This window comes from Scyliorhinus canicula, chromosome 1 (assembly GCF_902713615.1).
Source record: "Scyliorhinus canicula chromosome 1, sScyCan1.1, whole genome shotgun sequence".
Taxonomy (NCBI): domain Eukaryota; kingdom Metazoa; phylum Chordata; class Chondrichthyes; order Carcharhiniformes; family Scyliorhinidae; genus Scyliorhinus; species Scyliorhinus canicula.
The window spans coordinates 90,723,679-90,736,458 of NC_052146.1; the positions used below are offsets into that span (position 1 = coordinate 90,723,679).

At 44.3% G+C, this 12,780-nt stretch overlaps 1 protein-coding gene across 3 annotated transcripts in view; it reads left to right on the forward strand.

Moving 5' to 3' along the window:
• The window catches only part of sesn2 (sestrin 2), a 134,327-nt gene that overhangs the window by 107,295 nt on the left and 14,252 nt on the right, over positions 1 to 12,780 (forward strand). The window contains exons 1-2 of one of the 3 annotated variants that reach the window (XM_038795304.1): positions 2,498 to 2,554; positions 11,559 to 11,624. In XM_038795304.1, coding sequence (XP_038651232.1) covers positions 2,552 to 2,554; positions 11,559 to 11,624 — 69 coding nt within the window. In that variant the 5' untranslated portion in view covers positions 2,498 to 2,551. Of the gene's footprint in view, positions 1 to 2,497; positions 2,555 to 11,190; positions 11,300 to 11,558; positions 11,625 to 12,780 lie in introns of those variants that run through there. The other 2 variants (XM_038795296.1, XM_038795288.1) reach the window with 2 other exon arrangements.

A 12,780-nucleotide genomic window follows, 5' to 3' on the forward strand; every position in this document is an offset into this window, starting at 1 on the left:
CTCCTTGTCAGGGTAAAGCTATTGCATGTTGTCATATTTTAGAATAACTTTTTTTAAAAGCCTCTTGAACAAGCTTTTGGTCGTGTGCCGTGAATTTTATTCTCCTGTGTCACAGTCTCAAAAATGGCTGTATTGATTTTGTTCTTACCTTGGGAGATTTCACTGTTCAATGCACTGCATAGTTTTCATTGTCATCCCATTACAGGGCAGTACAGGCCCTTCGGCCCTAAGTTGTTTTACCTGAATCATAGAGCAGGGATGAGCAGAGTGTTCCAAATGAACAGAATTCTTCCTCCAGCTTCCTACGAGTTACTGAACATACACCAGTGATCAGATCTGGAACTTCCTTGGGCTGTGGACACAACCTGGTTTAAAGCTATTTTTGTCATCAATTTAGGAATTGCAATAGCTTCAGAAAGATAATTGGATACATGAAGAGCATGCTTCTCTGGCAAGAAACTGTTGTGTGTGCAAAGGTTTTAATAGAGAAGAAAAAGTGCACCACCTGTTGATTGATGTGAACTTGGACCATGTTTCCAACCTTATTCATAGCTACTATAAATGAGGAAATTACCTGACTGATGACTGTTGGCAGAAATCTTCTTTGGAAATTAGAAGAGTTGCTATTTGCAGTCCAATCTGTTCCTGTTCCACATTTTATATAACCAGATCAGATTTCTGATGTGATCTTGATTCTTTAACCTGCCTTTCCCCTCTGCTCTGTTCCATAGCTGGCTCTGTTCAGTACAATGCGAGCAATATAACACGAAAACTTGCATCAATAGCAGATTTAACTGTTGAAGCTGTTTTGCTCGATTTTATTTTTAAAAGCAATTGTATATTTTCTATTGGGTGATAAAGCTGCTGAGAGACTGATGAAAGAAATTAGGGAAAATCCTTTATTGTAAATTAGGGCGTTGGAGAGAGTGATGTCAGCAAGTGGATATCAATGTCAGCTGTGGTTCAGTGGGCAGCACTTTTTCCTTTGAGTCAGAAGGTTATACAGTCCACTTCAGGACCTCGGAGAAAAAAAAATCAAAGCTGGCATTCCCAATGCAGCACTGAGAATGTGCAGCGCTGTCAAAGAACAGGTGCAATGTTAAACCGAGTCCCTGTCTGCTCCCTCAGATGGATGTAAATATCCATGGTGCTGCTATTTCAAAGAATTAAGGAGTTATCCATATTCAATATTTATTCTTCATTCAACATTGCAAAATCAAATGATCTGGTCTTTGAGCTTGTTATAGCCATGAAAGATGCTGGATAAATGCATGTCTTTCTGCATTGAAGGCTCTCGCTTGTTTATTCAAATATATTAGTAACTTAAGTCCCAGGTGAATAACGTGTAAATCACTTTTGAGGGTAGAATTTTGGAGGGCAAAATAATTTCCTGCACTGTGATTTGTGGTCTTGAATCATAATCCCAAATAGCAGTGAGTGTACCTACATATCCAGAACTGCAGTTATTCACAAGGCAGCTCACCACCTTTTCATGGACAATTGGGGATGGGCAACAAATGCTGGCCGAGACAGCGAAGCCCACATCCCTAGAAATTAATTTTAAAAAACCATTGCAGTAGCAGAGGAGCCTGTTTAACATATCCAGCACAGAACCTATATTCATACAGCATTCCCTTGGTCCTGCGCACAGTCTGTTGGCCTAGATTATGTGTTACAATCCTGCATTGGAGTCTGAACCGATCTCCTGACTCACAGGCAAGATTTTGAACCAAGCCATGCTTCGTTGAAATGTGACAGAAATAAAAATGACACCAGTTTCAAAGTCTACGTTTTCAATTGATATATGTTGACACTGGCAGTGAGAGTACAACTCCACTGTGGTTTCAGCGCTACTGAGACCAGCTGGCTGTGACTGACTGCTTTAAGCTCAACACAGGTTTCAGTATAACTCCTGTCTGATGTAGGGCCCCTGTTTGGATGGATCATTAGAGACTCTGCCATCCAAGAGCTTGTGCTGTTAAAGGAGGGAGTACAGTTTTCAGTACTGCGTACATGTAAATAGGAAAATTGGGCATTAGATATTGATCACATTTGATTTTCAGGAAGTGGAGGGAGTGAAAGTAGGAGGCAAAATGGAATTAAATATTTGTATCTGAATAGGCTTAACGAGGAGAGATGTGTTGCTAATAAAAGTCACTTATACAAAAATTTAAATAAACTGAAGTGAAGTGGACAACAGTTTGGAGGTTTATAATACCAAGGCCTGAATCCCCCCCCCCCCTCCCTCCCCCCCCCCCCCCCCCTCCACTGGCAGGATTGGGGGGGTTGGAGAGATATAGAGGGGGAGAGCCTGCTCATCACCTAATTAAGGCCACTGGGGCTCCTGCCACTTACCAGGTCTCCAATGCTCAACACCTAATCCCAGGCATGGTGCTGCAGTGCCTTGAGGGACTGGAGAGCTACTGACCAATCCGATTGGCTGGCAGTATTCTCAAGGTGGGACTTCGTCCAAGTGGGGACAGAGGTTCCTGCCCGCTACCAATCGACGCTCGTTGGAGTTGGTGGGGATGTGTTCCCCCACGGACTCTTGATGGTGAGGTCTCAGCCCGTGCTATCTCAATTCGGGGCCAAGTCTAAATGTTTTAAAGATAAACATTTTCAAAATGTTGAACCCCCACTCGTGCTAAAGCAGTCATTCAGTAGATTGTTTTAAGATATATGAACATACTAAATGGGTAGTGCAGGGGTTTCAGATATAGTTTTGCAAACAACATTTTTGTTTCAGGGAGCATAAAACTGTCTCTGGCTTTAGTGTTTGCGAATGCAGCTTGTGCTGTATGAGAAGTGAACTTTCCTAGTATTAACTATGTCTTCTACTTTGACCTGTTTGTTTCTGTGTAAGATTACTTGCTTGATAACAGTGCCTGCAGTGTAATGTTTCCTGAGACACCGCATTAATCCTGAATTTTCCTCCTGTAAGCATAGGCTCCATTAACAGACCTGTCGATACAGAACATTTTGAACTAATGTCCCTGTTGTCATATTGCTACCTCTTTTGAAAAATGTGTACGGCAAGGTCCCTGATGCTGTTCCAAACCTGAGGCAGCAGACTTCTACTTGTAGAGGTTATAATGATTTAACAACCACAACTTTAACTTCAATTTGCATTTTCGTACCCATTTCACAGATCAGATATTTTCTGTGGTTTGACTCAACAGCCCTTGCCATGTCTCAAATATGTTGATTTGAGAGTTAAATGTTGGCCTGAACGCCAGGGCCTTGGTTTAATGGTTCATCTGAAAGATGGAACTGGTGACAATGGTACTGCGCAGGAATATTGCTGGCCTTGATTTTTGTGTATGCCCAGTGGGACTTCAACCTACAATCTTCAGACTCATGAGAGTGCTACCTGCTACCACTGAGAATGACAAAAAGCAAAATAGGCCTCGATGGCAGAGTTCAATTCTTGCTTGGTACCAAAGTGGCTGTTCTCAGCAATTGTGGCTTTATATTTATTCTTTTCCCTTAGAGTGAAGGCTGGGGAGGGAATCGTCCACCCGGGGACAGCTGTCACAGGATTGATCACACCTAGAAAAACATTTCCTCTAGAGTGAATTGTAAAGTTCGTGCACTTGGGTGAGCTAATAGAAAATGGTCAGGAAAATAGTCATAGTCTGCAAGGAAACCATAGCTTTCTGTTAGGGAGGGATTTCATTTGGGGAATAATACTCCACATTAAGCATTGGGGGAAAAAAAAGAGGCCGGTCTCTGTGAACTACCACATTCGGTGCAGGGAATGAACCCTCTTCTTGGCATCTTTCTGTATCACACTCTAGCCAGCTGAACTGGCTGACCCCCATTCCGATGGGTGACCAGTGTCTGGGAACTGCAATCCAGTGGAAGTCACTGATCCTGAGAATGTGGCAGGGGAGAGGGAGGTCGTTTCAGTGGCACCTTTTTCAATGTAATAAAATGCCTCCCAGGTATGTCACAGCAATGTTAGTGAGCAACATGACACCTCCATGAAGTGATATTGGGACAAAAAAAGCTTGGTCGAAGAGATGGGTCACAAGGAGCGGAGCACCTTTTAGAGGAGGACAGAACTGGTGAGGTCCAGGAAGGAAATTCCACAGCTTGGGATCTGAGCAGCTGAAGGCATGGTCACCAGTGATGGAAACAATTTTAAAATTGGGGATTCTCAAGAGACTAGAAATGGAAGAGTGACTGTTCGAATTGAGCATTGTGTACATTCCCCCTGCAATTCAGTGGGTAGCACTGTTGCTTCACAGTGCTACGGTCCCAGGTTCGATTCCTGGCTTGGGTCGCTGTCTGTGCAGTGTCCGCCCGTTCTCCCTGTGTCTGAGTGGGTTTCCTCCAGGTTCTCCGGTTTCCTCCCACAAGTCCCAAAAGACGTACTATTAGGTAATTTGGACAGAATGTGGTGACTAGGGGCTTTTCACAGTAACTTCATTGCAATGTAAGCCTACTTGTGACAATAAAGATTATTATTATAAGATAAACCTGTAGGTGTCAGCATGAGCAGCCAAGATAGCAGAATTTGTCTCGCTGCAAGTTTACTGAGAAATTTTAACGAGTAACATAGTAATACATGTTGGTGTATGGAAAAGGATGCTAACTAATCCAGAATAAGAGTAAGAAACTGGGTGCAAGCCAACTTCAATGGGCAAGAGTGTATCTAGCCCAGATAGATTGGAATCAAAAATTCTACTGGCAAGCAAAACTGTAACTTGGCAATGGCTCCATGTTACAGAAGAGATTGAATACAATCCAGGTATATTCCCACTAAGAGGAAGGGCAGGACAAACCAGAGTTCCCAGGATGACCCAGTATATAGAGATTAAAATGAAGCAGAAGTGTGCTTATGACAGATGCCAGGTGGACATTGCATTTGGGAATCAAGCGGACTATAGAAAGTTCAGATGGGTATTGAAAAAGTAAATAAGAGAAACGCAAAAAGAGAGTATGGGAAGAGACGGGCAGTTAATGTAAAAAGGAATCCCAAAGTCGCCTCTAGACACCTAGTTTTATTTAAAAACAAAACAAGGTGGCAAGAGGAGGAGTGGGGCTAATTGGACCAAAAAAGGGGCATTTACATGTGGCTGAAAGACTAAACTGACACTTTGCATCTTTATATCCTTATCAAGGAAGAATATGATGCTGCCCAAAACACTCATTCCAAGTTAAACAGAGTTTCACTTGCATCTCTTCCAATTTGGTCTACTGCATTCGCTGCTCCCAATGTGGTCTCTTCTATCGGAGAGACCAAACACAGACTGGGTGATCGCTTTGCTGAGCATCTTCGGTCTACGCATTCAGGACCCTGACCTTCCCATTGCTTGCCATTTTAACCAAACACCCTGCTCCCATGTCCACATGTCTGTCCATGGCCTGCTGCAATGTTCCAGTGAAGCTCCACGCAAACTGGAGGAACAGCATCTCATTTCCCGGTTAAGAATGCTACAGTCTTCCGGCCTGAACATCGAATTCAACAACTTCAGATGATCAGCTCTACCCCACCTCAACCCATTTGTTTTCATCCCATTTCATTTTAACTGTTTAACCATTTATTTCTTTCTTAATATATATTTAATTTCCCCCCTCCCCCACAATCCTATCCACCTATCCTTCACCTTTCTCCTCTTTGCTTCCCCCTTCCCCTCCCCCCACATCTACAGTTCATCCTCTGATGTTAGTTTCCCTGCTGTTTGACCTTTCACACCTTTTGTTCTCTCTGGGGACTGCCATTAGCATCTTTCCCCTTGGTTTCTGTGGCCATTAGCACCCGGTTTCTCTGGGTTTCTGTGGCTATGACTCATCTTTTATTCTCACTCCACAGTATAAATATTTCCCACTTTCTCTGTCTGTTAGCTTTGACAAAGAGTCATCGGACTCGAAACGTTAGTTCTTTTGTCTCCCTACAGATGCTGCCAGACCTGCTGAGATTTTCTAGCATTTTCTCTTTCATAATATGATGCTGTTGCCTGGGTCGTGGTGAATCAATTGTGAAAAGGTTTAAAATCAATAAGTAGGAAGTATTGAATAGGCTGTCTGCACTTAAAAGTTAATAAGGGAGCAAGCCACTGTTTTAAAAAAAGGAGGGAAGGGCAGCACGGTGGCGCAGTGGTAACACTGCAGTCTCACGGCGCCGAGGTCCTAGGTTCGATCCCGGCTCTGGGTCACTGTCCGTGTGGAATTTGCACATTCTCCCCGTGTTTGCGTGGGTTTCGCATCCACAACCCAAAGGTGTGCAAGGTAGGTGGATTGAACACGCTAAATTTCCCCTTAATTCCTGAGGGGCTGGTTTAGCTCACTGGGCTAAATCACTGGCTTTTAAAGCAGGCCAGCAGCACGGTTCGATTCCTGTACCAGCCTCCCCAGACAGGCGCCGGAATGTGGCGACGAGGGGCTTTTCACAGTAACTTCATTGAAGCCTATTCGTGACAATAAGTGATTTTCATTTTTCATTTTCATTTCATTTTTTCAGTTGGAAAAAATGAATTGGGCACTCTAAATTTTTTTTTTTTAAAAGGAGGTAGACAAAGGTTGGTAACTATAGGCCTGTTAGCTTAACTTCTGCAGTGGGTAAAAGGCTTTTTAATCAAGGAAGAAATAACAAAACATCTGGATAGAAATTGTCCCATTGGACACAACATGGGTTCATGAAAGGCAGGTCATGCTTAACGAATTTATTGGAATTCTTTAGTGGGCATTGAGTGCGGGGGACAACTGGGAACTGGCGATTGTGGTGCATCTGGATTTCAGAAGGCATTCAACAAAGTGCCGATAAAAGGCTGTTGCATGAGATACCGGTGCACGGCATTACGGATAATGTATCAGCATGGATAGAGGATTGGTTAACTAACAGAAAGCAAAGAATGGAGATAAATGGGTGTTTTTCTGGTTGGCAATCACAGGCTGGGGTGTGCCTCAGGAATCAGTTTTGGGACTGCAATTATTTACAATTGACATAGATGATTTTGGGGTTGGGGACCAAGTGTAATGTGTCAAAGTTCGCAGGTGATACTAAGATAAGTGGTAGAGTAAAGTGTGCAGAGGGATGTAGCAAAGGTCTGGCAGATGGGAGTACAATGTTGGTAAATGTGAGGTCATCCATTTTGGTAGGAATAACCGCAAAATGAACTATTATTTAAATAATACAAAATTGCAGCTGTGCAGAAGGACCCGAGTGTCCTTGTGAATGAATCGCAAAAATTTGGTTTGCTGGTGCAGCAGGTAATTAATTTCATTGCTAGAGGGATGGAGTCTTAAATCAGGGAAGTTATGTTGCAGCTGTATAGGGTGCTGGTGAGGCCACACCTGGAGTACTGTGCAGTTTTGGTCTTACTTGAGAAAGGGTGTACTGGCACAGGAGGGGGTGCTGAGGAAATTCACAAGGTTGATTCCGGAGTTGAGAGGATTGGCTTATGAGGAGAGACTGAGTAGACTCTGACTGTACTCATTGGAATTTAGAAGAATAATGGGGGGATCTTATAGAAACATATAAAGTTATAAAGGGACTAGTTAAGATAAAAGCAGGGAGGTTGTTTCCACTGGCGACTGAAACTGGAATAGGGGGCAAAGCCTCAAAATAAGGCAGAGCAGATTTAGGGCTGAGTTGAGGAGGAAATTCTTCACCCAAAGGGTTGTGAGTCTGTGGAATTCCCTGCCCAGTGAAGCAGTAGAGGCTACCTCGTTGGATGTTTTTAAGGCAAAGATATAGATTTGTGAACAGTAAAGGATTAAGGGTTATAGTGAGCGGGCGGGTCATTGGAGATGATCAGTTATGATCTTATTGAATGGTGGATCAGGCTCGAGGGGCCAGAGGGCCTACTCCTCCTAGTTCAGATGTTCTTGAACATATGTAATAGGCTGAATGGCCTCCTTCAGTGTTGTAACTATTCTGTAAATACAGTCACCTTTCATTTGCTTTATGGTTTTCAAGCTGTTTTGTTTCACATGCTTGGCACTGGAGCAGTAACATTGGTTTGTTTGGTTTCTCCATGCTGATATTATTGAATGCCGCACCTGTACTACCAAGACCAATAGTGCAAGGCTATGGGGAAGAGTGGAGGTATGGAAGTAGGCTAAACTGACTTGACCTGCCAAATGGCCTCTTTCTGATTGAGGTGTAATATGTTGATAGTGTACTGAAGCCCAGTCAGATGGTGCGCCCCCTAGTCACCTGCGTGCCTATAGTGTAAAAAACCCTTTAAAAGACTGTTTTACATGGGTCCTTGTGTACTAAGCAAATATTCTTTGGCACATTCAAAACCACGGCTGGAATATTCCGGCTGTTCTCACCGGCAGAAGCTTTCAGTCTCACCGACAGCGAGCTGCCGCTGCAGGTTTCCTGTCGGTGGGTTACATAGAACGGGAAACATCATTGATAGTGGCAGGATCAGAAGATCCTTCCTCTGGCCAATGGTGAGTCACCTCAGCTGCCGCAAAATTCACTGTGGGGGAGGGGGGCTTTGAAAACACTGCCCATGTCAATTCATTCTCTCGGTCAGTTTTCATTTCAGCCTGATCTTCAGTTGATACCCCGATAACTCCTTTTTTGAGTCTCTGAGCACAGGGCATCCCAATTTCTATGACTCTGAACCTATTATTGTTAACATGTTGTTTCAATAGTCCCCAACAAAAATGATTGCCTCCAATTGCCCCTGAGGGGGCAGTTAAAGTCAAACCGCATTGCTGTGAGTCTGGAGTCAAATGTAGGCCAGACCAGGTAAGGTTGGCAGATTTCCCTCTGAAGGACATTATTGAACCACATGGGTTTTTACGACAATCGACAATTATTTCATGATCGTCATTGGATTTGTTTTCTTTTATTCCGAATTTTTATTGAATTCAAATTTCGCCATCTGCAGTGGCGGAATTTGAACCTGGGTCCCCAGAGCATTACTCTGGGTCTCTCTGGGCACTAGTCCAGTGACAATACCACTGCGCCACCACCTACCCACAATATTCTGTAACTAACTTGCAGGAACTGTTGGGCGGGATTCTCGACCCCCACCTCCCCGGGTCGGAGAATCACGGGGGGGGGGGGGGTGTCCCGTAAATCCCGGCTGCCGAATTCTCTGACGCTGGGGATTTGGCGGGGACGGGAATCGCGGCGGCCGCTAGCACCGGACCCCCCCCCCCACCCCAGCAATTCTCTGACCTGCGATGGGCCGAGTGGCCCTTGTTTTCGGGCAGTCCCGCTTTCGTATGTTACAGCAGGTATTTGCCGGCAGGACCTGGGGTCCATGGGGGGGTGCGGGGGGATCTGGCCCCGAGGTTGGGGGGGGTGCCCCCACGGTGTCCTGGCCCACATTTGGGTACCACCGATCCGCGGGCAGGCCTGTTCCGTGGGGGCACTTTATTGTTCCGCGTTGGCTGCTGTGGTCCTCCGCGAGGGCCGATGCGGAGATGAACCCCCCCCCCCCCCCCCCCCCCCCCCCCCCCCCCCTCCCTCCCCCGGTCATGCGCTGGGATGACGCTAGCACACGCTGGCGCTCCCGCACATGCGGCAACTCGCGGAGGCCCTTCGGTGCCGGTTGGCATGGCGCCAAGCCCCTTCCCTGCCGGCCAGCGTGGCGCAAACCACTCCGGGGCCAGCCTAGCCCCTGAAGGTGCGGGCGGCCCAAAGCCGGAGTGGTTCACGCCACTCCTTGGCGCCGGGACCCCCCGCCCCGCTGGGTAGAGGAGAATCCCACCCAATGTCTTTCCTTCCTTCCAAAAATTTGCTTCTCATTACAGATGACGCTGTCGTCTTACACGCATTCAGTAAAGGAAGGTGGCGGCAGAGCCTGTCTTGGTTTCTCTGTACAGTTATTGAGCTTTATATTCCAATATCCCCTGTGCTCTTCTATCGTTGATCCTCCAGCATGTGCTGCTTTAGTAAATATATTTGTGCAGCTTCAGTGTTGTTGATGCACAAGGTTTGTACATAGTGGAATTTTTTAAAACCGAAAGCAGCTGCTACATTTGCTTGCTCATAACTGAAGATCATCGTTAAGTAGGATGAATGATGTGCAAACTGTCTAACGCCAAATTAAAAAGCGGGCATGAGGTTGTGCTCATCAGTTCCATGCCTCTCTTAGCTGTAAACTGTCAGGTAAATGTTGATCGAGTGTAAAACCTCATTCCCTAATCCCAAAACAAACATTTAATCTCAATATTCCAAATGAATAGGTTTAAAGTTCAACGGTCGCATTGATTTTAGCGCAGTTCTTTCGTTTGGGATGGGGGATAGACTGACTGGTGGAGGGGGAAACTCCTTCTTGAGTCTGAGCTCATTCGTGGTACAGCTGTCCTTGGGCCTCTTAATGGTGATGATGGTGTCGTCTTTGTGAAAAGGTTTCCTCAATTTTTCACATTGCGTTTCCTTCTCGTCGCTATTTACCCTTGTCTCTACTTTCTCAGACCCAATTACTTTTCCAATGCTGATGGTTAATTCTTTTTTTTCATATATTTTAATATAAAAGTGTTGTTGTTCTGGATTATCCTGTTTATTTGTTTAGTTATGCTTTTGAGATACTGTCAGGAATACTTGTGCAGTGTGTAAGTTGATGAGAGCTCTTGCCTTGGATCTAGACTCATTAATCTTTCTAGTGGGCTCCATATTGTCTTGCAGTTAGTTACCTCTTGCTCACTTTGAAGAGTTACATAAGCACCAGGTTGATGGGACTTCAGCCTCCTGGCAAAGCTGCAAATATGGCTGTGTTTTATAGGATGGTGGGACTAATGACCCTGATCGAGATGGTTTCTGCACTCTGTGTGTCCTCGCTGGGGTATGGTTCTGTTGGCATGGACTGGCATTCTAACCCAGTGCAATGAGGATATTAACTTGCCTGACCTCATCCTGCAGTTATGACCCCTGATCTTCACAGTTCAGTATTGTATATTCCCAGTTCAGTGTTGAATATTCTATTCCCTTCCCTTAAATGAGTAATTGGGAGGATATGTTGAAGCTAAAAATTTACTGTCCGAGCAAATACCAGAAATGTGTTTGAATCGCCTAAACACTGAAAACTTAACAATTAAAAATCTCTCTCTGGAATGGAATGCGTAACGGATGGATCCTGTGTTAGAACGCAGGGACATGTTATAATTGTTTTTTTCAAAAACGTAGCATGGGTGAGACAGCAGCAAGGCATCCAGAATGAATCATAAACAGGAAGACTGATGGCATATCGATAGAATAGAGGGTGTGAGCTGCTGATCGTGAGAGTTTTTGAAGGAGAATACGATCTGATGGAATATTGTTCGTCCCAGAATCTATCCCTTTTCTATTCTTTCTTTTCTGAAGCGTGACTGGTACTTGCTGACGATGGTGAGTTTAGTGTGTGTGTATAGCAGTACATAAATGTTTATAATGTAATAACAGTACAGGACAAGCAGAGACCAGTTGCTCCAGCGAGTCTGGGCTGTAATATCTTGTTCTCACCTTCTGTTGAAAGCGTACAGTTCGAACCCAAGCTTGTGGTAAAATTGGATCAGTTTAAAGAATTGAATTGTAGAGGTTTGTTTATTTAATTTGAGTGAATGAATGGCAAGCTCTAATTGTACATTTTCTTCTGCATTTTCTTTAGGATCGAAGAGTCAAAATACCTCGCCCATTAGGACAGGGTCCAAGTTCCTTCATTCCAGTCAAAGAGGCATGTGAAATTCTTAAGCTTCTCTTTATCTGAGACCTGTGATTTTCATTGTAAAGATAATGTTGTGTGCACTGCAGCAATGTTCCGTTTCTGTATTTTTGTTTAGATTTGTAACACTATTTGTGTCTATTTTTTAAAAAATCCAGTTAATTTTTGTTAATTTGTGTTTTTATAAACCATGGTAATTGCTGCAGAACAGTGAGGAACATTTAATTCCATATTGAACTGATTTCTCCTTGATTCAGAGTTACTCAAGACTATCTCAATATTGTATGGAAGTTGCATCATGGAAATAATTGGTGCAACCAGTTTGTGCTGCTGTTTAACCTCCCCTGAGCTCGGCCTCTGCCTTTTTTCACTTCATACATTTGTTGATTTCTCCTTTCCCACGGACACTTTGATTCTTAAATGGTGACCTGACCTTTGTTTCAATCATTAACTCGGGTAATGCACTCTGCAACCTTTAACCCTGATCTGTGTGCTCCCATCAAAACCGTACCAGCCTGAATTATTTACAACTCTTTAGATTTTACTGTATGTACAACAGCCCTGCCATCAAAGGCAGTGAATGGCAGCCATTTCCATCAGCAGGTTTGTTAGATTTGTGTTTTTTGTACTCCATTGGGAAAGGCAGAGCAATTGGAATAGCGTATAGTCCAAAGACCACCATTGTTAAACCTTCCCGACTCTGTCTGGAAACCAAGAAATATCCTGATCAAATCTAGCAGTACAAAACTGCACACTTCAGATTTATAAAGCAAGGAAGGCTCTCCTTGTTCCCAATAAATGATTATATTTGGCATGGCGAAAAGAGCCACCTCATTGAATAAACCGCTTTTACTTGATGGTCCTTGTGTTGTGGACAAAGCAAAGGGAATTGCTTAGACTGAAAATGGCAGAAATAGAAGGAATGTGGGTTTGGATTTGAAAGAAGGTTCATTGTCAGCTGTGAAGATATCAACAGGGGAGTCAAGCATTCGATTGATGAAGCACTCTGGGTCAAGTTCAGAAAGTCCTTTGGACCATTTCTTTTGGACCGTGGGCAGCACGGTAGCATTGTGGATAGCACAATCGCTTCACAGCTCCAGGGTCCCAGGTTCGATTACGGCTTGGGTCACAGTCTGTGCGGAGTCTGCACATCCTCCCCGTGTGTGCG